General features: G+C 41.3%; 2 protein-coding genes across 3 annotated transcripts in view; one reads left to right on the top strand and one right to left on the bottom strand.

The window, feature by feature from the left end:
* LOC109855007 overlaps positions 1-21026 on the bottom strand; it is a 133209-nt gene extending 112183 nt beyond the window's left edge. The window contains exon 1 of the mRNA XM_020428743.1: positions 20708-21026. Within this exon, the coding sequence (XP_020284332.1) occupies positions 20708-20866 (159 nt within the window). The 5' untranslated portion in view covers positions 20867-21026. The remainder of the gene's footprint in view (positions 1-20707) is intronic.
* Positions 21027-21582: 556 nt separating this feature from the next.
* Positions 21583-26157, top strand: part of LOC109855019 (vacuolar protein sorting-associated protein 18 homolog) — a 6635-nt gene continuing 2060 nt past the window's right edge. The window contains exons 1-17 of one of the 2 annotated variants that reach the window (XM_020428772.1): positions 21583-21794; positions 21886-21992; positions 22068-22251; positions 22390-22724; positions 22809-22856; positions 23007-23196; positions 23309-23430; positions 23542-23757; positions 23898-24014; positions 24081-24193; positions 24263-24374; positions 24444-24626; positions 24776-25093; positions 25177-25312; positions 25411-25632; positions 25715-25866; positions 25949-26046. In XM_020428772.1, coding sequence (XP_020284361.1) covers positions 21912-21992; positions 22068-22251; positions 22390-22724; positions 22809-22856; positions 23007-23196; positions 23309-23430; positions 23542-23757; positions 23898-24014; positions 24081-24193; positions 24263-24374; positions 24444-24626; positions 24776-25093; positions 25177-25312; positions 25411-25632; positions 25715-25866; positions 25949-26046 — 2627 coding nt within the window. In that variant the 5' untranslated portion in view covers positions 21583-21794; positions 21886-21911. Of the gene's footprint in view, positions 21993-22067; positions 22252-22389; positions 22725-22808; positions 22857-23006; positions 23197-23308; positions 23431-23541; positions 23758-23897; positions 24015-24080; positions 24194-24262; positions 24375-24443; positions 24627-24775; positions 25094-25176; positions 25313-25410; positions 25633-25714; positions 25867-25948; positions 26047-26157 lie in introns of both variants that reach the window. The other variant, XM_020428773.1, reaches the window with a different exon arrangement.

The raw sequence follows: 26157 nt of genomic DNA, 5'->3' as shown, positions 1-26157 counted from the left end.
GGAGAAGGTGTGGGAGACATCGCGAGATTTTATGCGCGAAACACCGCGGGAAAAAAAAAAAAAAAAACTGATAACCGCGAGAAACGCGAGCAAGAGCGATTCGTCATCCGACATCTGGAATTTCATTGTTTCCGGTTATTTCTTCCTTTTTTTTTTATTTTTTTTTTTTTATTTTTTTATTTCAGTTTGCTCGAGCGCGAGCAAAATATTCTGTGTTTAAAATAGTATCGGCGTTCGAGTGCCGATGTTCGCTCCGTCGATTGCGCGTCGCGCAATTGGAAATTTCGTTTCCAAATTGCTCGTATTTCAACGACAGCAATAACAATAGGGTTGGACGAATTTTAGTGGAATACGGCCGCGGCGCGCGGTCGTGAGAGCAGTTAACTCAAAAGGGAGATAAATCGTCGAGCCGGAGTTCAAAGGGCGTTTCGGGAATGAAAAGACATTTTCCCGCGAGAGAGCGACGGAGCGCGGCGAGACACCGACATTAAACACTTTTCACTGGGCGAGGGCGAGAAGCGATAGATCGATCGTTCTTTATCGAGTCCCCCGCGCGAGAAACTAACTCGATAAGATGCGGGGAGAAGTGAAAGGAGGAGAGGAGGTAGGAAAGTCGGTTACGGCCGACTTTTTTACGGTCGCGGCCGGGGTTTTATTCCGTTCTTCTAGTCGGATATTATCCCGCCCTGTTCCACGTAAACACGAAATGCGATTATCGGGAGTTCGACACCCCCGCGGATAGCCTTTCCCGGTAGCAGACCAGTAACCGAGAGGGACAGGAACGGCCGTTGACCGGCCCACCAGGGTCAAGCGTATATATAGCGTTAAACACGTTAGACATCACCTTCTAGTTGCAGAAATATGCAAATTTCGGACCGTATTCCCGGCAGAATATCGAACAGGTATAATGCCTAGGAGTTGGGAGCTGTAGCAGACACCTGCGTATCGGATATATCGACAGTTATCTCATCGGAATCGGGTATTTCCGCGGGTATAGAAGCTACAACTCCCCCTAGTCGTTCGTAACAACAACAACAACAACAACAACAACAACAGCAACGCACATCAACGTCCGCGCGTGTAGAACCTAAAAGGAAATTCAATATGGCGACAATAGAGCCCGGAGGCACCAAAGCGTTTCGCCGTTGTGTATACAACACACACGTCCTTTGTAAATATGTATATGTGTATGTATATGTGTGTATATGTATATATAAATATATGTATATATACACACACACATATATATATATACATATATATATATATATATATATATATATATATATATGCCTTTTCCGTACTCCCGGCCGATCCACTCTTTGAGCGTTCGCCACGAGGAATTTTCCGTTGCGGGTTTACATTTTTATATTCGAAGGAGGTCGCGTGCGCTCATAGATGCTTTGATCCATTGAGCTTATCCTTTGTGCGCGACGAGTTTCCGCGACCGAGCGGCGCCCGGAGTCGTTGTAAAGATACATAAAGAACGAAAGAGAAGCACGCGCTTTGACATAGCAATTCTAAACAACACCGGACAGTGAGTACACAACTTTTGAGTGATTGCACGGCTTCACTCGCGATTAATTACACGTCACCGTTCGTATCCTACATATATACGAGATGTATAGAATGACATAAAATGTGGAAATATCGGGGACGTAGAACGTGCGTTTATCTCGAAAAATCAACTACGAAAGCTACACGACCGCGCTAATGAATATTTCATTAAATTATTAAGACACTTTTTTTTTATTTTTTAATACTCAAAAACTTTGCCGTTGAAGAATTTCTCGAAAAATCCCGCATTACATATCCGTGAGAGTAACGTCGGAAAATTTCTCTCTCGCGCGAAACTTTTATCGACGTTACAGCAAGCTTCTTAAGATATTACCCGCTACGTCTTAGAGTGAACTCGCCGACACCGTACCTTTGAGGAGAAACTCCGGCGCGCCGCACACCCGCTAAATATTTAGCGTCGAATAGAGCAGGATCAGAAAAATGGAGTTCATTAAAAAATCTTTCCGAGAGCTTTCGCCATCCCGAGGACGATGCTTAAGAGAGAAAAGGAAAGAAAGAAAGAAAGAGAGAGAAGAGGAAGGTGAACGGGTCGTCTCTTCTTCGTAAATTCTTCCCCGTGGGATTCCTTACATTAACGAATCCTTCTACGCCTCAGTCGGTAAGCGCGCGGCAAAGTTGGGATTATGCGTCGAACCGTGGAGATTGTTACGATCGCAAATAGTAAAATACAGACGGAAATTCTCTCGGGTACCGACGCACCTGAAGAGTGCTCCGCGTCGTCGCCGCGGAGACGAGCGAGCGAGGGAGGCGGGAATATCACGAAATATCCAGAATAAATCTCCGGGCGAGGAGATTGTTTCGCTTTCAGGGAAACGTTGCGATTGTACCGCAAATTTCTGCGTTTAAAGCTTAAGGCTACTTTTAAGACCGTCTTGAGCTCTCGACCGGCTCTCTTTCGCCGAAGTACGATATAAGTACTCGGAGAGAGCGTGAGTGCTTTTCACGAGAGAGGACGTCGTCGAAAGAAAACATTTCTAATAACTGCGCGATAGAAACGCTTTCCACACTTCGCTCGCTTTTTAAAACAGTGACAGCCGTGCGCGAAAGAAGAAGAAAAGGTCGATGGAAAAGTTTTTAAAATATAACTTTCCAAGTGATATTTATAAAAGAGATCCGCGTAACAGATTTCCCGATGTTTTTTTGAAGTTAAAACTTGAAATTTCGTATATTTATTAATCTCAAGCTGCGCATATGTGTCGAAGAATAAAGGAAGTTCGAGAGAAAGAAAGATTTATTGAATGTTCGCGACATGTATGACTTTGGCGAGAACGCAGTCTTTCTCTTTCTTGACTCGTATAATACATATTGCTTTTTATATACAATATACGTCGCTTCTTCTTATATATATATATATATATCTTATATATATATAGTATTATATATATAAGTATTATATATATATATATATATATAATACTTAACTTTTAATCAGATTAGAAATTACTGCTAGTCGATAAATTATTGTTCCGCGAGTCATGAGAAATGTCAACGAAAGAAAGGAGAACTCCGAAGAAAATACTTCATCATTATATATATATATACATATGTTTTCTCGCAACTAGACATTGTCTATATTTTAAAACATGTCATATACAAAGAGTGTGGAAATATTGTTGTAATCATGAAAAAATGAAAGATGTCCGAAAAAGTCAGAAATAATTTATTGCATTAAAAAATAGAACGCGGCTGCAGTCAAAAAATAACACGTCTAAATTGAACCGTGAACCACTTGCAAAGAGTTAATATATCGATTCACTGCTCGCTCCCCTCTCCAGAATTATCCCGGTATCATCCGGATTATTCGCAAATCGAAACGTTTAAGCCTCGATTTTTCGATGACGGTATAACATCATATAGTGGAAAATCGAATGCACGGGGGTGCGAAGGACCCTCTACAGACGGATGGATTTTATAACAGCTTTCCGCATTGGCGGCCGAAATAACGTTGTACAGATCGTGACATGTACACGCCTTCCTCTCTGTCTCTCTTTTTCTCTCCTCTCTATCCTCTATTCCTATCTTTTCCCACTTCATCGAATTTATACCGGTAACGCATTTTCCACCCGCCCCACTTCACTCGCTTCCGGAAAACGAAGAAATGAAGTTGGATCCAAGAGAGAGAAAATAGTTGAAAGGGTGCGGTTCGCTTCGCAAGAGGTGCAAGACCTGACGTTGCGCTGCTAAACGTTTAAAATACATGCCAAAAAGTACTAGTGATTTTAACAAAATTATTAAGAGTAAAAAAAAATTATTGAAAAAAATTATCTCACGCGCATTTGTTTATTTTTTTGTTAAATATTTTCTATTCCAATAGTTTCTATCCTAAATATTTTCTCTATTTTAAATAAAGAAACGCGTGTATGAAATCAAAATATTTTTGCGGGAAAAATGCAGAAGGACTTTTGCGCGCTCTAACAATGTGATAAAAAGCGACGTAAAAAAAAAATTGCTTTGCACCAAAGGAATGTCCCCTCTGATTGACCGGTTTCACTCGGAATCAATAGAACTCGGCCGCTCCCTACTATGCTTTATATTGAACGCTTAGTATATAGAGCACGTATAACCAATACATGTACATAAAATAATCGTACAGTGGTGAAATCTGCGCGTAAGTTTGTGTTAAATTCAATTGTTTATTATAATACGTGCCATTCTTTATACATTAGAAACGCGAAAAGACACAAAAGTATATACGACAGACATAATTGTACATTTAACATATATACGTATATAAATATATGTACGCGCATAAATAAGAAATTGTAAATAATTTATATGTTTAATTATTAATAATTTACGCTTATTTGAAATTGTGCAACATTTGATAAAGGCCACTCTGACCTACATTCGTCTCGCCGCGGCATTTTTGTAATTAGACCTCCGTACGTTTCTATTTCGGAACACAGTTTAAAATAGCAAAACCCAATTTTCGCCAAAATAAGATTAAAAGTTACGTTTCTCTTTTTGAAATAATCGAATTTGCTTCAGAAATAGAAGTTAAATTTATATTTTTTATTTAATACTTTTTATTGCCCAAGCTTTTATATCATTGATCTGTCTTTTACACAGAGTCGTCGAGTTCCGTACATTATCGATCTCAATTAAAATCTAATTTAATCAAAATTGTTTCGCTATATTAAAAATAAAATATTAAAAAACTGTATATTTTTTACTCGAAAATATTTTTGGTCTGGATGACAAATTTACGGCAAAAAATATTTTGTATCAGTAAAATTCTTCATGTTAAATGTCGTTTTGTGCCGTAATATATATATATATATACATGTATATGTAGGCGTACACGTAGATCAGTATATTATTTGAAAAGTATCGTGTGTCAAGACCAGCGACAGGGTCGCCGTGAAGTACATTCAAGAGTGACGATCTCGGTATATTTATTTATATGCAACACGCGAAAGATAAAAATCGTACGCGTGCGCGCACATAGGCGAAATGAAATTCTCAGCACAGTCAAAGTGTGCATTATGCACACGCGGGAGAGCGCTTTTTTTTTGGAGAAGACTGCACCTGGCGTCCGCAAGAATAGTGCGCGCGTGTTAAACCTGACGCTCTACCGGACACGGCGCTAAAAAGCGAGCACGTCAACTGACGAGGAGGAGTATTATTGGAAATTTACACACCTGTAATTATAAAAAACAAAAAATACTCTCTTATACGTGTGCGATTTATACGAGCGATAGCTTTTCTCAAAAGAACTCTGCTCTGCTCAAAAGAGAGATACGCTCGTTATAAAAATAGACGTTGCAAACTCTTATTTTTAAATCCGGTTTAAAGTTTTTGCGAAAAAAAAAAAAGAGTAAAATCAGTAATTAAACTCGTTACGTGCAACTTGTTTTAATGAGAAACAAAATTAATTTTTTTTTAACATTTATGCAGCTTCGTCGAGTTGCCAAAATTGATTCCCCGTTATAGAGCAAATTGAATGCAAATGAAGAATAACATTTTCGTTGGAGATAATGAATATGATCGATCCTCTCGTTTCTTTTCAACGTTCCGTTTATCTTTTCTCAACTTTCGTAATAGCTTTTACATTACATTTATATCGACCCATCTCTCTTTGTGCGGCGATACGATGAATACATATAACGATCTCCCCCGATGGACAATTTGCGGCTCTCCACGTGTATGTGTCCCAAATTCCGGTCGAGTTGGCGAGAATCGATCCCGATGAAATTTCGGGATGAAGTCGAGTGCACTTCGTGAAACTTTCAGTTCCGAGCGGCCGCGCGGGAAACCGGGGTTTATTTATTTAGACGCGGCGAGTTTCGCTTTTAGGGCGCGCATATCTCTCACTTTCTCGATCGTGCGCGCGGGCGGCGCTTCGATCCCGAAACGAGCCGACCGGGAAATCGAGAGAAATACGAGAACGATCGCGCATGATTTTTCGTCCCGTTTCTCTAATGGACCCCCGGCGTTCGTGGCGAGAATATTCGCCTCGTAATGCGAAAACATTGAAAGCCGCGGTTTATTCCCGTCATTTTCCGTTTCCCGCGCGTGTCACAACTTCTCCGCGTTATAGGATCTGTCACATTTTTTTTTTTTTTTCAGCGCTTCGCGGTGCCAATAGACAACGTCGCGACAACACGTCATCCGCAAGCTCTCGAGAGATGATAGAAACGTTGTCGCGCGACAAAATTTTCTCAACTATACAACGTTACGTCGATGTGCACCCGCCGCGTTCGCGCAATATCCTTCCAATGTTATACGCATCGAGGAAAGAGAAACTGGAACGCATCTTTTTTTCTTCTTCTTCTTCTCGGTACCGTCATAAACTCACGGTACACGGAAAATCGCGATTCGGTAACAGTGAGGCGGCGGCGTGAAATTGGAATTTCCGCATCTCAAAGGACCGTCACGGTCCTTTACAACCAAGCACGAGGGACGAGAAACGCGCGTCTTGTCATTCAGCCGACATCAACGGTCAGTTCCGTTCCGTGTGTGCCTTCACGATCGATCGGCTGCACAGCTTGTAGCGGGTTTAATGTGTACATACACACACATACGGCGAAACGGGGCGTGTACGTTTCCTTCCCTTTATTCGTGTCTGACTGATCCCGTATATTCCCGTATATAGCTCCATTCCACATGCAAGATTTGCTTTCGGTCATATTGCATCGTCCCGAAGCAAGTTTCGATCAATGCCCGATTACACGGGATATTTAAGTGCCGTATGTGCGCCATTAGCGGCGACCGAATTTCGAGAGACGAGCGAGATGGTCTGATTAGACGCGATCTTCATTCAGATGTCAAAGTGTTAAGTGAATACGTATCGTTTAAAAAACGCTTTACAGACTGTGACGAGTAGATGTTTGAAGAAAGCAGCGTGGGAGATTCTTATTCTATTTTTAAATCTTGTCATATACGGTCTGATTGAGAACGAAAGTGATTGTTACTCGCAAAAGAGTCAAAAAAATGTCGCAATTTCTCCGCAATAGTTAACAGTGACAAAGTGCCGAGTGCAATTGTCTTACGAAGTCCACAAATCGCGAGGAGCGACTGTGGCGCATTTGGAGTAAACAATAATTACTTGGAGAACAAGTTTCCGCGCTCAATTCGCGCGTTCGCGATTCCACGTTGGTTTATGCAGATGCAAGAGGCTTATTTAGGGGATGCGACTTGAAAAGCTCCGTCTTCGTATGGAGTTAACTAAAGGATGAGAGGAAGAGAGAGAGAGCTTTTGTGCGCGCGCCACACGTCGTTTCTGACGGGGCGCTTCTGAAATTAAATCCCGACCGCTGTTCGTCTCCGCAAAACTTTCGACTCGCGAATCACGCGAAAAAGACAAAAGGAGAGAGGTAGAGAAAGAGAGAAATGTCCTGATGTGAAAAAATACACGTCTCTGACGTGCGTGTTCTTTTTTTTTTTGTTTTTTTTGTTTTTTTCAGCGAGCGTAACCTTGCACCTCGCACGTATACGCGCGCGATCGACAGCAATGCCAATAATTTTGTGTCCCGTCATTCTTCGTACACGTGCAGCGACCAGAATATTTCGCTGCTTTTTTTTTCTCCCTCTTTCTCTCTCTCTCTCTCTCTTTCTCTTTTCCTCCTCCCTTTTCCCGAGAGATATTATCCGGACAACATCCGGCGCATCGTATGCACGCGATATCGGAATCTTTTTACGTCGTAAATTCGAATGCGGCGTATAGGTACATCTACCGGAAGTGCGCGTATCGTATCAAGGCGTCTTTCCGCACAATATCGAGCTTCCGCGCGCTCGTTCGATTGTGTAGTTCGCGTCCCTCAAAGGCTATATTAAAACGTCGTATATACGATATTTCAGACGCCAGTGCGCGAGAAGAAGCGCTTATCTAATATATTTTTCCCGAGAAGAGGAAAGACGATGCAAAAAAAAACTTCGGCGCGTTCAGGTATATGCTTTATTGTCACGTTATAATATTATCGACATCCTCGAACTGGAGCAACAACTTAGATATTGTTCCGTGATTTAGTAGCGAAGAAAAGCGAATGTGCGTTCTACGTCTGACCATATCTTTCTTTTTCTACTTCGGCTCGCGGTTGCCGGTACTGGTTTATGCTGTTTCGAAAAATTTTGACGATCCCAACGGAGGGAGAGAAGAGATGCATCGCATTGTTGTCTCGCAACGAAGACCGTTCCATCATCGAATAGCAATTTTTACGTGTGGCGCATCCGAAGTTACGGTCTGTCCGTACGGAAATTGGAAAAGCGTAAAAACAGGATGATATTTTAGAGCGAGACGACCTGTATATACATATATATATATATACATATATGCATGTATGTGTATATAATATAGACCTTCTTTTGACGATAATCAAAAACTCGCGAAGAGAGTAAATTAACTTGGCGTTTAAAGTATTGACGGTGTCCGCCATAATTCACACATACACACGGGATCGCTATATTTCTTCCCGGAGCGGTTTCTCCTGGATAACTTGCTAAAGGTTATAAATTATCGTCGACCGGAATCTTCGTTTCCGCGCGATTTTAACACGGTCCCGTGTAATTCATCAGCGTGGCTGATCGCGGGGCTATGTGCTTCGAATAAATATTTTCGCAGATACGTCGCTCCACATAAATTCAATAAAATGATTAATTGAACACGTCAGTTATGTCGAATTCACGAGAGGGTCGGCGGCGTATCTGAATAAATTATTGTCCACGGTACGATGATTCAATATATTCGAGAAACAATGTCAGCGGTATATCGATGCGAAGAGCGTTTATTTTATCAATTATTATAAAGTAAATATCAATATTGATTAATATTTTATAACACGCGTCGTGAACAACGGGACGCATTTGCACAAACAGAAATAGGGTAGGCACTTAGGAAACAGTTTTCCAGCAGCAATTGTGCAGCGAAAATAGGAAAGAGGAATATATGTTAGCATCCCCAGAAAAATATCAGCTATTATGCTGCAAAGCTTGCTCGCAATTATTTTCTATAATCCGACGATAGAACTCGTGGGGGCGCGCGCAAGACCGCCGGCGATAAATAATGTCCGGCGAGAGAAGTAAAATGGTGTTTCCACCATTCGCAGCAATGCTTGCAATTTACCCTTTTGAATCCCCATCCCGCCCGCGCCCGCGCGGCGCGTCTTTCATTCTGCCGTATTATTAATGTTCCCGATTTAGACCGGACAAGAAATTACGCCCGACATAAGACACAAAGACCTCGGGGAAACGTCTATATCGCAGATTCCATCGACATTCTTAGACACACGGGAGAAGACCCTCCTATTAGCGCGTAAATCGTGCGGAATGCAATAAATTTTTATTCCGCCACGGGTTTTTTTATCACTTTTCATCCCGTAATAGGATCAAAGTATTAGCATCTATTGTACGCATGGGACACCGTGCTTCGTCGTCCCGGGGTGTCAGAAATTTCCATAACGCCGCCCGAAGAATATTGCCTGTGCGACAGAGTTTAATATAAAAAAAAAAANAAAAAAAAAAAAAAAAAACACTCCCGTCGCGCTGAGAGATAACTAGGCGGATTTTCCGACTGATTAAAGTTCCGACGTGTGTATCGAAAAAGATAGCGATAAGACGTGATTTTTCTTTACAAATTCAAATAATTGAGTTCTTTTTTCACACACGTCTCTGCGGGGAAAACGATATTTTCACGAGTATTTTTATGATCTTTCGAAGCTTTGTTTGATCTTAACGGATGGTGTCGTATGAAAGCGTATCGGTCGAGTCGACGCGTTCTATTTTATGCTCGGACACACGCGTCTTTTCACGGCGCCTTCTCGACTATGGATAATGGCCACTCGTGGTTGCGCACTATCGACTTTGATGCCCGTTTCCGCGCCACGTGAACCGTGCGAAAACGCTACGAAATCCGTCGCAAGAACGTATCGCAAAAAAAAGCTGATAGCACTTTTCCGAATCGACTCGTAACTGCGACGAGGATGAGTTTCTTGCCTCTTCCCGCATCGATTTCGTATAAAACGACGCGTTCTCTTCTATTTCGTGGCTTATCTCTCACACACACACACACTGATAATCCCCATTAGCATTAAAATATACTCCCGTGTATAATCTTATTATGGTGTTCTTTCTCTATCGAATAACGGTTTAATATACAACGAGATGAGCGCGATCGAGATTAATCGAACGATAAAAAGCAGCCGATACGAAAGAGGGAACGATTTTTCAAAGGCTATGAGGAACGACGGCGGTGGAACCTTTGAAATTTTCATGCAAACGTATATAAGCGGAGAGGGGAAAAGTTCCCGCGAGAGAGAGAGTTTATCTGGAAGCGCGCCAAGCGCTTCACCACCACGTTGCAACGACATTCGAACGTTGCAACTTTTCTAATAAGAGCATCGGCCGCCGTTGCGCGATATTCGTCGGAGAATCGTCGTCGTCGTCGTCCTCTGTCCTGTGCGAAATACCGTCATTCGCAATGAACGGTAATTCCAAATTTCTGAGAGAAATCGACGGGTTTTCGCGAGGTAGCGGAGATACCCTCCCCCCGTTTTTGTTGGCTAACCGCTCGGAAATGTCTGTTAAGCTCTGAACCTCTGAAGTGAAGCTTGAAAAAAAAAAAAAAAAAAAAAATTGCATCCCATCGGGGTTTCCGAACTCGAACCGCATTGCCACGACGACGCGATGCATCGCGCTGATGCGGATATACTACATGTACCTGCATGAACTCTCTTCAGTCGTTGGCCTTAAACGGCGAAAAGTCCACAGTAAATGCAGATGGACCGGCGCCAAAAACGCCTCCGCCGCCCCGTTACACTGACGGTGCGCTCGCAGTTTTTCTGCCAAATCCTTTCAACGTTGATACATATATATTTTTGGGGTGAATCGCCGGGACGAGAGATACATATAGGCATAAAAAATACTCTTTTGCAACGACAAAATTTTGCGATCTGTCATCCCGTTTGAATTAAATGCAGGTACATGTATTAATTCACGAGAGCGCGCATTCACACACACACTCGCGCACACTCGTCCTCGTGTTTAATTTTTTTTTTTTCTACTATTCCAGCTATCAACGTAAAAAAAAAAAAACCAGTAATTGAATCTTGTAAATGTACCGGTACATTTACAAGATACGTAAATGTAAATGTATGTATTGTTATTACATTATAAATATATACAAATAAGATATATATATATTTTTTCAAGTTGATTAGAAAGTACACGTAATGTTTTTTAAATAAATTTTAAAGCGAAACTTATCGTATCAATTCACGTAATTTAGAGGTTCTGCAAATGCTCATATAGTATATATTGGTATTGTTTGATGTTTTTAATATTTGCATGTGTGTATCGTGTTTTGTTTTCGATTCAATTGATATTTTGATTTCCGTCTTTTCAATGACGGAAAAGCTGCTACGTAACTTTCCGAACAACTAAATATACAGGTATTTTTATACATACGCGTTTGCACAATTTCACGTATAAAATAATAAGACAAACATTGCGCAAAACAAAATAATCACGTGACGAGTTGCTAGAAGGATTGTGACAGAAAATAATAAATTGTATACATGCGCCAAAAGCGCGTTCGTTCAATAAAACATTATTGCGCCGATTTTAATTCCGTTGCGGCGGCGTCGCGTAGCGCTTATGGCGTATATACATACGGTATGTATATGTGAATTCCGCAGACATCACACATTTTCTGCAAATACAAATGTGTCGCCGTCGCCGTCGCCGCCGCTGTGGCAATATTTCGAGCGTTAGAACAACAGACACGAGTTCTCGAGTAATGGCACGTTATTGAACATTGAACATTGGCTCGCGAGAGGTATCGTCATCAATGAAGCTTACGCATCATCGGCCGTTCTTTGATATATACGCGCGCGCTTCGTTAATTGTAAAAAACGAAGTTATTGGATATCTCGTTTCGCGCAATGCCAATAGCCCCGCGGCTTTGAAAAGCAGCGACTGAACGCTCAATAGTCCTTTCATCTCTTCGTTACTAACTACCGCCGTCTCTTTCGCTTACCGACAATGAGAGACGGAGGCGTTTACATCCCCGTCCGCTATATCTCTCCGTTTGTGTCGGGAGTTTTCTACTGCCTTGTGCCTCAACTCGGAGCGGACGGGCACATTCCCGATATTAGGATATTCCGATGTAAAATCGGCGAGTATACGCTCGCCGGATATTACAGAACAAGCAGCTTCTCTGTCTCTTCTCTGTCTCTTTGCCGATCCGTTTGTTTTTCTCGCGTTTCCGTACTTTTTTTTTTTTCTTACATTTCGCAAAATACAAACTGTAAAGTGGCATCACACACGGATGACCGAACGAAATCAATTGACGCGACTCAATCGATCGCCGACATGCAGCTTGAACCATTAATTAATTGTACAAACGTCCACGTATCGATAGTCTCGGAATCGATATTACGTGAATCGTCTGTGATTAATAGAAAGAGAAGGAGAGAGAGAGAGAGAGAGAGAGAGAGAGAGAGAGAGAGAGAGAAGCAAGTGTAATTAAGAAAAATTTATATTCGCGATGTGTTTCCATAAAGTTCAATCACCAATTAAAGGAAACCGATAACTCTCTTTCGCATTAATTGATGATCGTTTTTCCCGAAAAAAACGTCGGGCATTATTATTTTAATAACACAAGTGCATATGCACTTGTTTCGCGCGTGAGTAATTAGAGACTCCCTTTCCTCGCTCGCATTATAGTTTCAAACGAATAAAGTGGATTTCTATCGGATAGAACGTAAGTAGATGCATAAAACGATGCGATCGTGCACCTTAACGCGGGAAAGACGACGACGGGCGTTGCGGTCGCCGGATGGCAATCCGACCGACACGACGGGTTGCATGGAATCGGGAGATAAGCGCAACCGCGTGACGCAAGGTCCCGCGAGATTATCGCGCGATTAAGTCGATAACAATTTCGCTTATCGCTTAACGATGGCGCGTCGCGTCTCCGGAGAGGTGCACATCGACATATATATATATACACACACACCGCACATACACACACATGTGTATATATGTATACATGAAAGATGCAGCCGTTACATCCTATCGATAGACACTTCTCTTCGCGACCCGAAATTGCGCAGTTGTTAAATCGTAATTAATGATTTGCGCTGCCGATTAAACCGTTGAACCGAGGGGCGTATTCTTTTACAAATACAGGCGCGGGATGAAAATTAATGGACGGAATAATCCTTCTCATTAATCATACCGTACGGGGGGCTCTTCGCGAATGGCGCTCGTCGTTCTTACAAAAAATAATAAAAAAAAGAACGCGCGTTCAATAATAATTCTTTGTCACGTTTTATATCCAAGACAGATATAGAGGATTTTCCTCGTTCGCGAACTAGAAAAAATGTGTGTGTGCGGTTGTAGGAGACGGTGCCGCGCGCGGTCGCACTTTCCATGTGCGGTGGGCGCGATCGCGCGGGTATTCGTTGTACAAAAGAAACGTGTTTCGCAACACACAGATGCCTCGGAAGAACAACAGCCGCGCGTGTGAGAAAGAACAATAATTTTTAACTTCGCCTTTCAACATCGGTTATTTATGTCGCAAACTCATCCTTGCCCGTTTAAGTCCGCGTCTATTTATTTACCCGCGCTCGGGCGCATTGTCCGCCGCCTGTTATGCAAGAAAATAGCATTAAACGTTAACTTTACACATACACACACACAACGCGATGAAGGCCGCGGGAAACGCTGATATTTCTCTGGCGGTATTGTCTTGACAAACAAGGCTATTGCCGAACTATGCTTACACGATGCTTATGATTTGATAATGGCTTAATGCCCGTATAGACGTATGCGCTGTGAATACAGCCACGACGGCGCGTCCGCTATGCAACCTGTTACCGCAACCACAATTAATTTATCAAGTTAAGACACAGTTATGTCATCGTCGTTCCAGTCACGCCGCCGCCCGCATGCACGCGCGCGCTGCGCGTATTTCGCTTTTCTTGGCGATATCTAATTAGCCGGGCGCTACGTTCTTCGTACGCGCGCGTGTGTGTGTATGTGTGTATGTCCTTGCGCGTGCCTCTCTAGTTTGCGTAGGGCGATATTTGCTAAATTACGCTTGTTTTCGCGCGTTAAGTTGGTGAGAAGTGATGAAAGAAGAAGAGCGCGATGATAAATAAATTTGAAAAACGAGAGAATAAAATTTCAAGCATATTTTTTTCCTATCTACGTAATGATAACAAAGTGAACACACATCTCGTTGAAAACTTCTCCGAACTGAATTACGCGAACGCGATACGCGCGAGTTGTACCGAACGAATTTTCGTGACGACGCGACGAAGGCACATCTCGTGAAACGAGAGAGAGCGAACGAAGGAAAATTTGATTTACAGGCTAACTCGTTAAGCGCCTCGCCGCTCTTCGTTGTTTGCTCGTATGCTGATACCGACACGGTTCTCAAACATATTCGCATGCAAGAGGAAAGAGAAACAGAGAAAAAAAGAAAGAAAAAGAGAGAGAAAGAAAGAGAAAACCGCGCACGTTTTTAATATATACATATATTTTGTAACGCGAGGAGGTATCGCGACGGCGGATCCGAAAACCGTGATAATCAATGGCCACGCGACACGCAAAGTCACGCCTACGTGTATAAAAGGAAGGCAAACCGTATATCCTGTCGGCAAAATACAAGATATATACAACACATATATATATGTATACATACATACGTATATATAAACGTCGTTCCGACATATGATGCGACATTTGTCCGAAAAAAAAAAAAAACAAAAGAAAGAGGAAACGCGTGCGCGCGTCACGTTTGTGTGCAATTTTTTTTCTCCCTCTTTTTCTCCCTCGAGCACGTGTTTAGCTCGCGAATTTATAATTCGACACGTTGTCACGTCGTTAAATCACATTTTCTTTCGGGAAGGTATCGGGAACGTTCAAACCCCTTTAGCGAGAATGATTTTAAGCCAATGTGTCCGCGTCGATCCGCGCGAGTGTGTGGGAGAGGCGGAAGAAACATCCACGCGAGAGAAAGTTCGTTATCGCGAGAGTCTACTAATAATCAATTCTACCGGATTAACTAAAGGTTTACCCGCGATGTTAATGTTCCGTACGCGTAAAGTGTCCGCAGAATCACGATTAGCACGAGCGCCGGTCAGTCAAATTGCGCAAATCGAATCGGCTCCGCCGATGGTGTATACAGAGAGAGAGAGAGAGAGCTTAATGACACACGGCGGTCAGACAGCCATTACAAAACGACATTATGCGCGCCGCGCATTTGATAATTGCGCTCGAATCGATGTTATTCGTGTAGCTTTGCACGTCAATTAACGCTCTTCTATCATGCTCGTTTCTGCTGCTGGCTGCTGCTGCTGCAGGACGGAAAATATCGAGGCTATAACGAGGTTGCGCGTATCCGCCGAGTGTTCGTGATCGAAGCTTCGATAAAACCCTCTACCCCCCCCGTGTCAATTCACCGATAAAATGAATGTACTAATAATAACGCGCGTTTAAACTCGGCGCAGTCGAGTGTATAGATATAATGAGTTTTTTTTTTTTTTTTTTATAAAAATAAAGTAGTTACGTTAGAAATTTAATACTTGGAAAAATTCGTATAAAAATACATACCGTCCAAATTGAGCGCGTAACAAAATAGCTGCAGCATCTCGTTTACATTTTTTTCACGTTTCTTATTGTATTTTTCGTAAAAAAAAAAAACACATTTTCGAACCAAACTCCGCGGTAGAAACAGATCTATCTAAAAATTTGTAATCTATCTATAAATAAATAAACGCGAAAATATTTTTCTGTTATCAGAAAGTTGTTATCATTTGTGCCGTATATCGCTACGTCTCGATTAGATAAAAGACCGTATTTAGATAGGATCTCTGTATCTAAATATTTTACTTTTAAACCGATGTATAAAAATCGCGTTAAGTGCTACGTGTGTAAAAAAAAAAAAAAAAACTGCAGATCTATACAAATTGCTCGAATAACACGTACGCAATGTATTCTTTTTTTTCTTCTGTCCGCGGAATGTGTTTGAATGCGCGCTTTTTCATTTCCGCGTAGAATGGGACTTCGGGAAATTTAACGTTATTTACATTTTCACTATTTACAGCCAGTGGTCAATTTGCTCTGGTACTCTGGAACGAGTAACGCGTGTATGTTACGTACATACACGCTCCGCGCGCACGCATGAATGCGAGTCGTCGTCGTCGTCGTGTCGTGATCGATAAACATATAGATCGCGCAGCGCGCGTAGTAGAAACCGGCGTATGACAATAGACCGTGAATTCTCCCGCGCGCGTTCCTGCTGCAATACGCCGTAGAATCTACATTTCCATTTATATGGAAATTGCAAAATCACGCTTTTGTCCGATCAATTAGCGACGGACTATCGGCGGTACGTGAAATCGCGGATATCGCTTATTCGACCGAGGGGGCCACCTCCTCCTCTCGAACGCGTTCGTTCGTTCGTTCGTTCGTTCTCTACGACAACCTGCGCAGCAATCCATTACCGCGGAAGATTACGGGCGTTGGATGCGAAATGTAAAACCGATTAATACCGGCGCCGGTCGCGGGAATGATACATCGCTCCGATGTTTAAGAGATCGCGCCGAAAAAAAAAAAAAAAAAGAACGGACGCGCGAGTTGACCAGAACGCGGCTTCGATTTGCGCCTACCACCTGGGTGGTAGGCAACAAACATTCGCGGAATTAATTATAATTAACAGAGAGTAATTTGTATCGCGAGCGTGAAAAATACAATTACGACGATTAAAAAACTGTGTCAAGATGATGAAGCCACGCGATGATATCGCAAATGAAAAAAAAAAAAAAAAACTGTCCGGAATTACGTCTCCATTTAGATGGCTAAGCCGTTATTATTAAAACGTCATGAAGAGTTGTCAGATGCAGATAAACAATCATTGTCTACGTAAAATTTTATCTCTTCCGTTTTTTCTTTCTCTCTCTCTCTCTCTTCCCCCGCGTCTTCTCTTTCTTTTTCTCGTTCTGTTTTATAACGTGACAGATAATGAAAGCACCACGGAAAGGTTTAAAATACATATATATATATACATATAACTGAAATAACCTGAAAAGCTTCACCTCGTGCGCTATTTAATAAACTAGACTCACAATGGACGAGTAATGAAAATACTGGCGTGCGCGCGCTCAGCAAAATATACCCGTGAGCGCAGTTATCGCGCAGCGGAACGGCGTAACTTTATTTACATAAATAATTAAGTAAAATTTTAAGTAAAATTTACATCGCTTACGCGTCGTAAAGCAGCTTATCCCGCTCACGCAACGTGATGTTTTATAACGTAAAAAAATTTTTGCAAAATAAAAAAAAAAAAAAATATCGCGCGCGAAGCGCAAACTGAGCCGTGAGTTAGGAGAGCAAACAGAGCCTGCCGATACGCGAACCCCACGGAGGTTGAGAGTAAGCTTGCATGTGTAGACGACACGATATAGCCAAATCGATTAACACCGATTCTCTCTCTTCCTGTGTACGATGGTCAAAGAGGCGCGCAAGCTGCAAAACTATGTCATATAAGCATAAATAAAATATTTCATAGAAAGTGACTCTGCGCGCGCTCGCGCCGCGGCTTCGCGGAGCAAATGTGGAAAGCGCGATGCGTGGGTTGAGTCTATGAATAATGTCGTCGCGGTGAAATGCAGTCGCAAATTCTCGCACCTAATTACTCCCTGACATTGTCGCCGATAACGATCGATCAATCGAATCGAATAGCTTGTCATCTCACGTGAACGCATTGTGCGTTCGATTTCCTCCAATGTCGCGAGAGATTGACCCATCGTCAATCGACGATTGACAAGAAAAATAGTCCGCTATCGTTTTTTTTTTCTCTAATTTCTTTTCGAAAGATAAGATAAATTACAAGCGCGCTATTTTGCAATAAATAACGATTTTCTTTGAAAAAAACAATAAGTTTTTTTTTGGAAGAGGGGAGCAGTTTATCGCACAGATATACCTGTAATTATACTCCGATTGGTTTTGTTATCGCGCTAGACCAATCGTAAGTATCTGTTGTGCAAGAATATATGTGTACATATGTGCATTAGAGAGTGGAGAACTAGTCAACACACGTTGAGACACACTCAACGTGTGACTCAAGAAACTATCAGCGAAACACGTTTTATCTACCGTTTCGCGGCGCGCTCTAAGTGATATAGGTATCCGTCTAATTTCACCGATAGTGTTTCTACGTGTATCAGTTTTTGAGGTCGCGGATATTGATACATCACGTTCCCGATATCACTCTACCGTTGCACGACAAAACTAAAATAAAACATGTTTAAACACACATTTTTTTAATTTGACACACGTCAACCTCAGTTTTGAAGCCTATATATATTGTGAAACATAATAATGAGAATTAATAACGCTGACATTTGAAATACGCTGACATTTTAATCTTTCCGATGCTAATTTAACTTGTTTTAAACGTCGAGTTCGTTTTATGAGATTTCTGCTCTTACATACGTGTGGGATGTAACGCGATAAAGAGTAACGCTATATGCGTTTCCTAATTATTAAATTTGCCGCGAAGCACAACTCCGGGTATAAAATGCTTTTGCTGAGTTAAAGCAAAATTTCGCAGAGCAGATGTTTTATCGAAAAAAAAAAAGAAAACAACAATCGTAAATTACACGTCACTTTTGCGCGTGCGCGCGAGAGAATAATTTTTCAAATAATTTTCAAATAAAGTGGAATGAAAAAAAAAAAAACCAGGTAACACAATGAATTAAGAATTATATTAAATTCAGCGACACAACAAGATTGAATCTTCAGGCGCAACTATTTTTAGAACTTTATAACACTTGTATATAATATACATATATATATATATATATAAAATATTCTTTTGAAGAAAAAGCATGTTCCACTTCGCGCAAACAATGTACACGTTCCTCCGAGCGTTCAAGAAGAGCTACGTCAAACGGGGTTAAATATAAAAGTTTCGAGGGTCTATAAGAGAGTTTCGAAGAAACGCGTGTTAGTGCAGCGATTAGTGCCGACGATACAGCCGCCCCGACGCCAATTGTTAATCGGCGCCACGTGCGAGATATATATATATTATTTTCGAACGCGTAGTGTGTTCCTCGAGAGTTGTTTGTCGTTTTTTTTTTTTTACATGTATGTAGCGCGCGTTTCGATCTTTTCATATCTCGACCTCCCAGAGAAGCTCGTCATTGAAAAAAATCCTCGGCGATAATAAACCTTCGATCGCTCTCGCGCGCGCGTACTCATATACCTAACACGCTCTCTTCTCGGCATCGCGTCGTTGGACGCGTCGTCAGCATGATTTCGACGATCGAAGTGCAATCGGCGCTGATAAGAACACGTCGTTTCTACGTGGCCACGTAAAATCCCCCACGTAAGCGCGCGTAACACACACGCGGAGCGCTCGTTGAAAATAAATGCGAGGCGATATTGCTCGACGCGCGCGACGAAGCCCCCGCGATCGTTCTCTCTCCCGACAATAAAAAGTAAGACCCGCGATTCGTTTCTCGCGCGTTCGAATTCTGGCGAGCACCCTGGCCATTTTTTACAATAACAGACGTGTGTCATCGTTCACACTGGCGAAGAGGAGATCCGGACCTATACGCGATATAGGGACGAGAAAATCGATGTGCGGGAACGTTACGTGACGACGAACACTCGAATTTTGCGACTCACTCGGCTTATTTGCGAATGCAACAATTATACGCCTGCGTAATTACGCGCCGCAGTCCTCGCGTCTCGTCACTCAAATATCAGTTTATATACTCTGTGCCATTCGCATTTAACCGTTAAATGTGTCCGTCGGATTCCAACGTCTGTTTGTCCATTACGGCGATCAATGTTATCGCGTGCTGATTATCATACGGCGCATTTTGCGGACAAATGCGTGACGCGATTATGGTCTTTCGCCGCGAGACAAAACAACACGCCAGATTTGATCGAGAAGCGTTTTCGGTGTTGATTTATAAACACCGACACCGCTTCCGTTTTGAAGGATACTTCCGTTCGCGCTCTCATTATCGTCGATGACAAAAAAAATTCACGTAACTCCCATTTGCGAGTTCGGGATAAAAATTGAATCACCTACGTCGAGTAGATTTTTTCAAATACAAAACAAGTGCCGTTTTGAAATACAAAAACTGTGTACGTTTAAAAATAACAAATAACTACGAGCGGATATTCCGCGCGCGAATGTAAAATTAAAACACTTGGAAGAGAACGAAAGTTCAGCATAAAAGGCGAAGCTATGTTAATAAGTTTCCAAGGTCTATCGACTGACTATCGTGTCGATTTACATCACAAGTCGATCCTCGGGAAGGAGGGGAAAAACACGCGGCTCGAAATGACACAGCGTCGTTGGAGCCGCGGTTTTTTTTTTTTTCCTCCTCGACGAAGAGGAACCGCGTCTCCGTCGGGACACGACTTGTCTCTCTCTCGTCGGATCGCGACCGAGAGACGAGAGAGAACAGAGATAGGCGAACGACGTGTAAAAGGACGAGCGTTTGACAGGTCGCGGCTGTCACGCGAAAACGTTGACGAGTGTCGCGCGAACCGACGGAGGGGGCGGCGGGAATAACGCGCTGGGGCGAAGCCGAGGAGGTCGGCGGCGCCGGGTGCGCTTACGCGGACCCACCGTCGGTGTTGTCGCTTCACTCGCGGGCGAACTCACCAGGTGCAGCACGGTGTTGACGACCTCCCGATTAGACACCTGTCCCACCTCGACCATGCCGATCAGAACGGCGAACTTGAGGCTGTCGTTCATCGCCATCGCCACCACCTCCTCGGGCCGTTTAATGTCACTGAACGGCGGGCTCTTGAGGTCCGCCATCGCGACGGCGTTTTAACGCGACCGCGTCGCGTTCACACTCGCGAGGAGAACCGGAGTCCTACACGATCGGTCTACGAACAGAGAGGTTACGGTCCTGCTCTCAACGGGAGCGTTTCGCCGTCACATGATAATACAACACAAATTGATCTGCCATGTTAGAAAGTGGGCACTGTTGTGAGGGGCCTGCCAGCCGCGCCGGCCCGAATGTTCCTAGACTAGCGACACACACACACACACACACGTACACACGCACACGTATATGCGCCAACGCGTGTCGCGCCGCCGCGGCGCGCGCATGTGTCGTCCGCGTCACGCGGAATTTACGTAGAACCTTTTAAACGAACGTTTCGAGGCCACGTTTCATAAGACTGTTAATTTCATTATGTTTGTTATATATATAAAGATAATTATTAGAGAGAGAAGATTAAAAAGCTATTTTAACATTTAAAAGCTATTTAAAAAAATATGTTTCTTCTTGTCAAATTCGTGTGTGTAAACGATTAAAAATTTATCCTTGTATAAATCAAAGACCTAACACATTTATATGTATATTAGCGTTTTTACCTTATCGCGAAAAAAATTAAATCCCAACGAAATTGGAAACGTACGTAACGAATTAAATTACGAGCTTTTAACTTGGCTCTTTAATTGTGTTGGCACTTTGGTCAGTGCTGCACCCTGTTGACCGTACTTTGTACATCGCGTGTGTATACACACACACCTCAATTGCATTTACGAGCACTCACAGAAATGGCGTCTGCTCTCTGGTCCCGTCTGCTGCACATGTTTAGTTCTTACTGATTGCAGTGTGCATCTGAAACAATATTTCGCATTATTGTTTGACTCGAATCACAAAACTGTTGTGCAACATTTGTGTTTTCTGAACAGTCGTTTCTGTCATTTATCTTTTTTTCTTGTATTTAAATTGGTATTTAAAATTTGATAGATGGTTATTACATCTACTTTAAATTTTCTTTTACAATTGTATTTGTGAAATTTTGCATTGAATTAACTTTTAGTTTGTATAAGTTTTTCAAATATCAAGATGACGTCAATGTTCGATCAGTACGAGCAAGCTTCTCAGCGCTCCAAGCAAGTGCTTGCTCCACCAATTCGTCCAGATATTGTTAGTTTATCATCAGGCCACATTTTTAAATAAATACACTCCTCAATTGCTTACAGTTGTATTGTCGTTTCGTAGAGCACAGCGGGCTTTATTCAAATGAAGCTGCAAGATGACGGGCCGATATTTACCAAGCAGAAAGTCAACTTCTTACCGTCGGATAGAATTCTTCACCTGGTTGTCAGTAGCAATACAATTGTAATTGCTATGGCCAACAACATTTTGTTGCGTATCGATATGAAGCAGCCTGAGAAGACTGAAGGTCATTATAAAAATATATACTTATCTATAAATTATGCATGTGTATGTAGTAATTATTGTAAAAACTGTAATAAAACTATATTACAATTATAGTGAAACCTGAATCAATAAGCAGAAAATTGCATATTTTTATTTACAGAAATTGATATATCCAAATACGCATTGAGTATGAAAATGTCCGGCTTGTTTCTGGATCCACTGGGTCATCATTTGCTGATAACTTTGGTGCCCAAACACGGGGATAATCCTCCTCCGGAATTATACTATTTACACAGAAAGACAACAAAGCTCAAACAAGCCGGCAAGTTCAAAGGTCATGAAATTACTGCTGTGGGTTGGAATTTTTCGAATACCTCAGAAACTTCCTCCGGTCCCATTCTACTCGGGACCTCCAAGGGTTTGATATTTGAAACAGAAATTGGACTGGAAACTGACAAGATTTTTAACACAAGTCTGGAGCAGTATTGGCGTCAGGTAGTAATACCACCTATGTCAATAAACTCAGTGATCCATTTATCTGTATATAATGTTCTTTCACGTTACTCATTTTTCATTAAGCTTCCAAATTATTTACCTCTTTACGGTACGAAAGAGGTAGGAGGATTGGTGAGTTCAAAGTTAAACAGCAATTGACCGCTAAAAGTTCATTTAGTGGTCAATTTAAACATATGTTGCATCGTTGATGTAAAAACAGATTTTCAATAACATATTATTTTTATAATAAATTATTTTCTCTGATGTGTTGTGATGTTTTAGGTATTCGACATTGGAAAAAATAGCAAACCTCCAATAACTGGAATAGAGTTCCACAAAATACCGAATTCTGATAAATACATGATCATTGTGACAACTCTCATGCGCATTTATCAGTACATCGGTGTCGTTAGCAATCCCGAAGAGAAACCTCTTTTGCAGCAAGTGTTCTATAGATATTTGAATGCGCAAGGTATTATCTAATGCAAAAATATTTAACTTAAAATAATGTTTAATGCATATTTATATAAATAAATTCACGGAACTGTATATTTTAATAAATAAAATGTTATATATTTTTACAGAGAGCTTTAGTGAAGTGATAAGTTCTCTGCCGTATTCAAAAATGCAATTTTATTATCCATCTCTGGGTGCTGTGCCGAAATCATTCGGATGGTTAACGGAAACTGGTATTTTATACGCCGAGGTATAATTACATAATATTTCTCAACACGACACAATAGTTCGAAAACTGCAATAAATACTTGATACGTATCTAAAAATCAGCGTTACTTAATTTGTTTTTCTAAATTTTTAGGTTGATGCAAAACCAGATACAAACAACGTGCTGGTAAATCAGCAGATGTTAACATGTCCGGAAATGAGTCTTATGAGCAGCAACATTCCAAAAACGACATCGACGCCTTTATCTTTTGTATTGACGGAATTTCATGCATTGCTGTTATATCCAGATCATGTAAAAGGCATGTCGCTCCTAAACCAGGAGTTGATATTTGAAGACGTTTATAATGATGTACGTAAATATTTTTCACAGTGGTTATATATTCTTTTTTATTCTAATGTAACAAACTTCTAATATAACATAGCTCAATATAGCTAACTTTTTCTCGTGAAATATTAAAAATTGATCGTACATAATTCAATGGGATTTAGGCAGTTGGTAAATTAATTGGCATCACCAAAGATCCCGCAACACGATCGATCTGGGCTTATAGCGAGCGGGCCGTTTTCAAGTATAAAGTAACAAAAGAAGATAGGAATGTTTGGCAGGTACAAAAATAAAAAGTATAAAAACTTTTGAGACTGGCAAGAGGAACATATTTTCTGTGTTTATAGGTGTACGTCGACAAAGGTGAATTTGAACTGGCTAAGCAATATTGTAAAGACAATCCGGCGCACATAGACCAAGTGCTTGTAAAACAGGCGGAAATACTTTTTAAAGAGAAAGAGTGAGTTTCTTTATGTGTTCAAAAATACTCTTTATTTAACTTTTTATTTGATCATAACTATTTTTGCAGATACGAGAAGAGCGCGCTAATATACGCGGATACTCACTCGTCCTTCGAGGAAATATCATTGAAGTTTCTACAAGAATGGCAGATCGAAGCCTTGAAAACATTTCTGCGCAAGGTGTGAGATCGATATTTATTTAATTTTTCTTTCTGACAAAAAAAGATAAATTTTACTGTTTGTTTTAAGAAACTCGATGGCTTGAAGACACAAGATAAAACACAGATAACGATGATCATAATTTGGGTGATAGAGCTGTTCATGAACCAAATGGGAATTCTGCGGAGCAGTAACACATCCTATCTTCACGATCCGCAATATATAAAACTGCAGAAACAATTCGACAGTTTTCTCGCCAATCCCAAAGTCGAGGTACTAAGTAAGAACAAACATATAATGAGCAAAACGTAGAAAAAAATCAAATATTTTATCGTTTGCACCGCAGTTCCTGTTGTACAAATTATTGTTGAATTCGAATCAAATTTAAAAAAAAGATTAAAGTAAAAAGTTTTCGATTATAGGAATGCATCAGAAGAAATCGCACGACGATATACGACTTGATGGCCAGTCACGGTGATAAAGACAATCTGATACGTTTGACAATAATGCACTGCAACTACGAGGAAGTAATCCGCCAACATCTGTACAAGAATAACTACTTGGAGGCGCTTGGAGTGCTCAAGAGCCAGATCAACCAAGATCTTTTCTATCAATTCGCCGGCATTCTGCTTCAGGAGTTGCCGCGGCCCACAGTTGCCGCTTTGATCTCACAGGGATCGTCATTGGAGCCAACAAAACTTCTACCGGCTCTGATTTCATGCAACAGTGATGACAAGCACGTAAGACGAAAAAACAAATAAAGTTTACTTTTATCGTTTCGATCTTAGCTACTTTTTATTTGGCTAACATTAATTATTGACAGGCGAAAGAGATTATTAAATACCTGGAGTTTTGTGTATATAAGCAGGGCTCGCAAGAGCAAGCGATTCATAACTTTCTTCTGTCTTTGTACGCACGTTACAAACAAGACGAAGTAATGCGATATATAAGCTCTCAAGGTAAAATACATCGCATTGAAAAACATTTATAGTCTAAAAACTGAAGAAGTTTATAAAATTACGCCGATATTGATAAATTTATTTATTTTTTACGTCAGGTCAAGATGTCAGCATGGTGCACTACGATGTGCATTACGCGTTACGATTGTGTCAGGAAGTAGGTCTGACGGAAGCCTGCGTGCAATTGTCGGCTTTGCTCGGTTTATGGACCACCGCCGTCGATCTTGCCCTTACGATTAGCGTGGACCTCGCCAAGCAAATCGCAGCCATGCCGTCTGATCACGATGACGAGTTGAGAAAGAAACTCTGGTTGAAAATAGGTATTTCTAATATTTATCTTAACTAGAAAAAGATCCAAGTTGAAAAAAAAAACTTTAAGTATTGTTTCTTGTGATACCGTAGCGGAACATGTGGTACGAGAAAAAGACGACATAAAACAAGCAATGGAATTTTTGCAACACTGCGATTTAGTCAGGATCGAAGATATTCTGCCGTTTTTTTCTGATTTCGTTACGATTGATCACTTCAAAGAAGCTATTTGCAATTCCTTGCAGGTGCGTTAACTATTTACAAATGTTTGCGACTATAATTAGAATTGATTCGATTTTATCAACTTTTTTTTATGAATGTATATAGGAGTATAACCAACATATTCAGGATCTTAAGGAAGAAATGCAGGAAGCCACAAAGGCGGCAGAGTTAATAAGAAAAGATATTCAGGCTTTCAGAACCAGGTATTATGTAAACAAAGTTAAATCTAAATAATCGTGATACTTAAAACAAATGGTTAACTTCATGTTTGACACACACACACACACACACACACACACACACACACACACACA

The sequence above is a fragment of the Pseudomyrmex gracilis genome, unplaced genomic scaffold (genome assembly GCF_002006095.1).
Source record: "Pseudomyrmex gracilis isolate BER0280 unplaced genomic scaffold, ASM200609v1 scaffold_78, whole genome shotgun sequence".
Taxonomy (NCBI): domain Eukaryota; kingdom Metazoa; phylum Arthropoda; class Insecta; order Hymenoptera; family Formicidae; genus Pseudomyrmex; species Pseudomyrmex gracilis.
The sequence above is the reverse complement of the archived record's forward strand: the minus strand, read 5'-3'. Positions and strand labels throughout refer to the sequence as shown.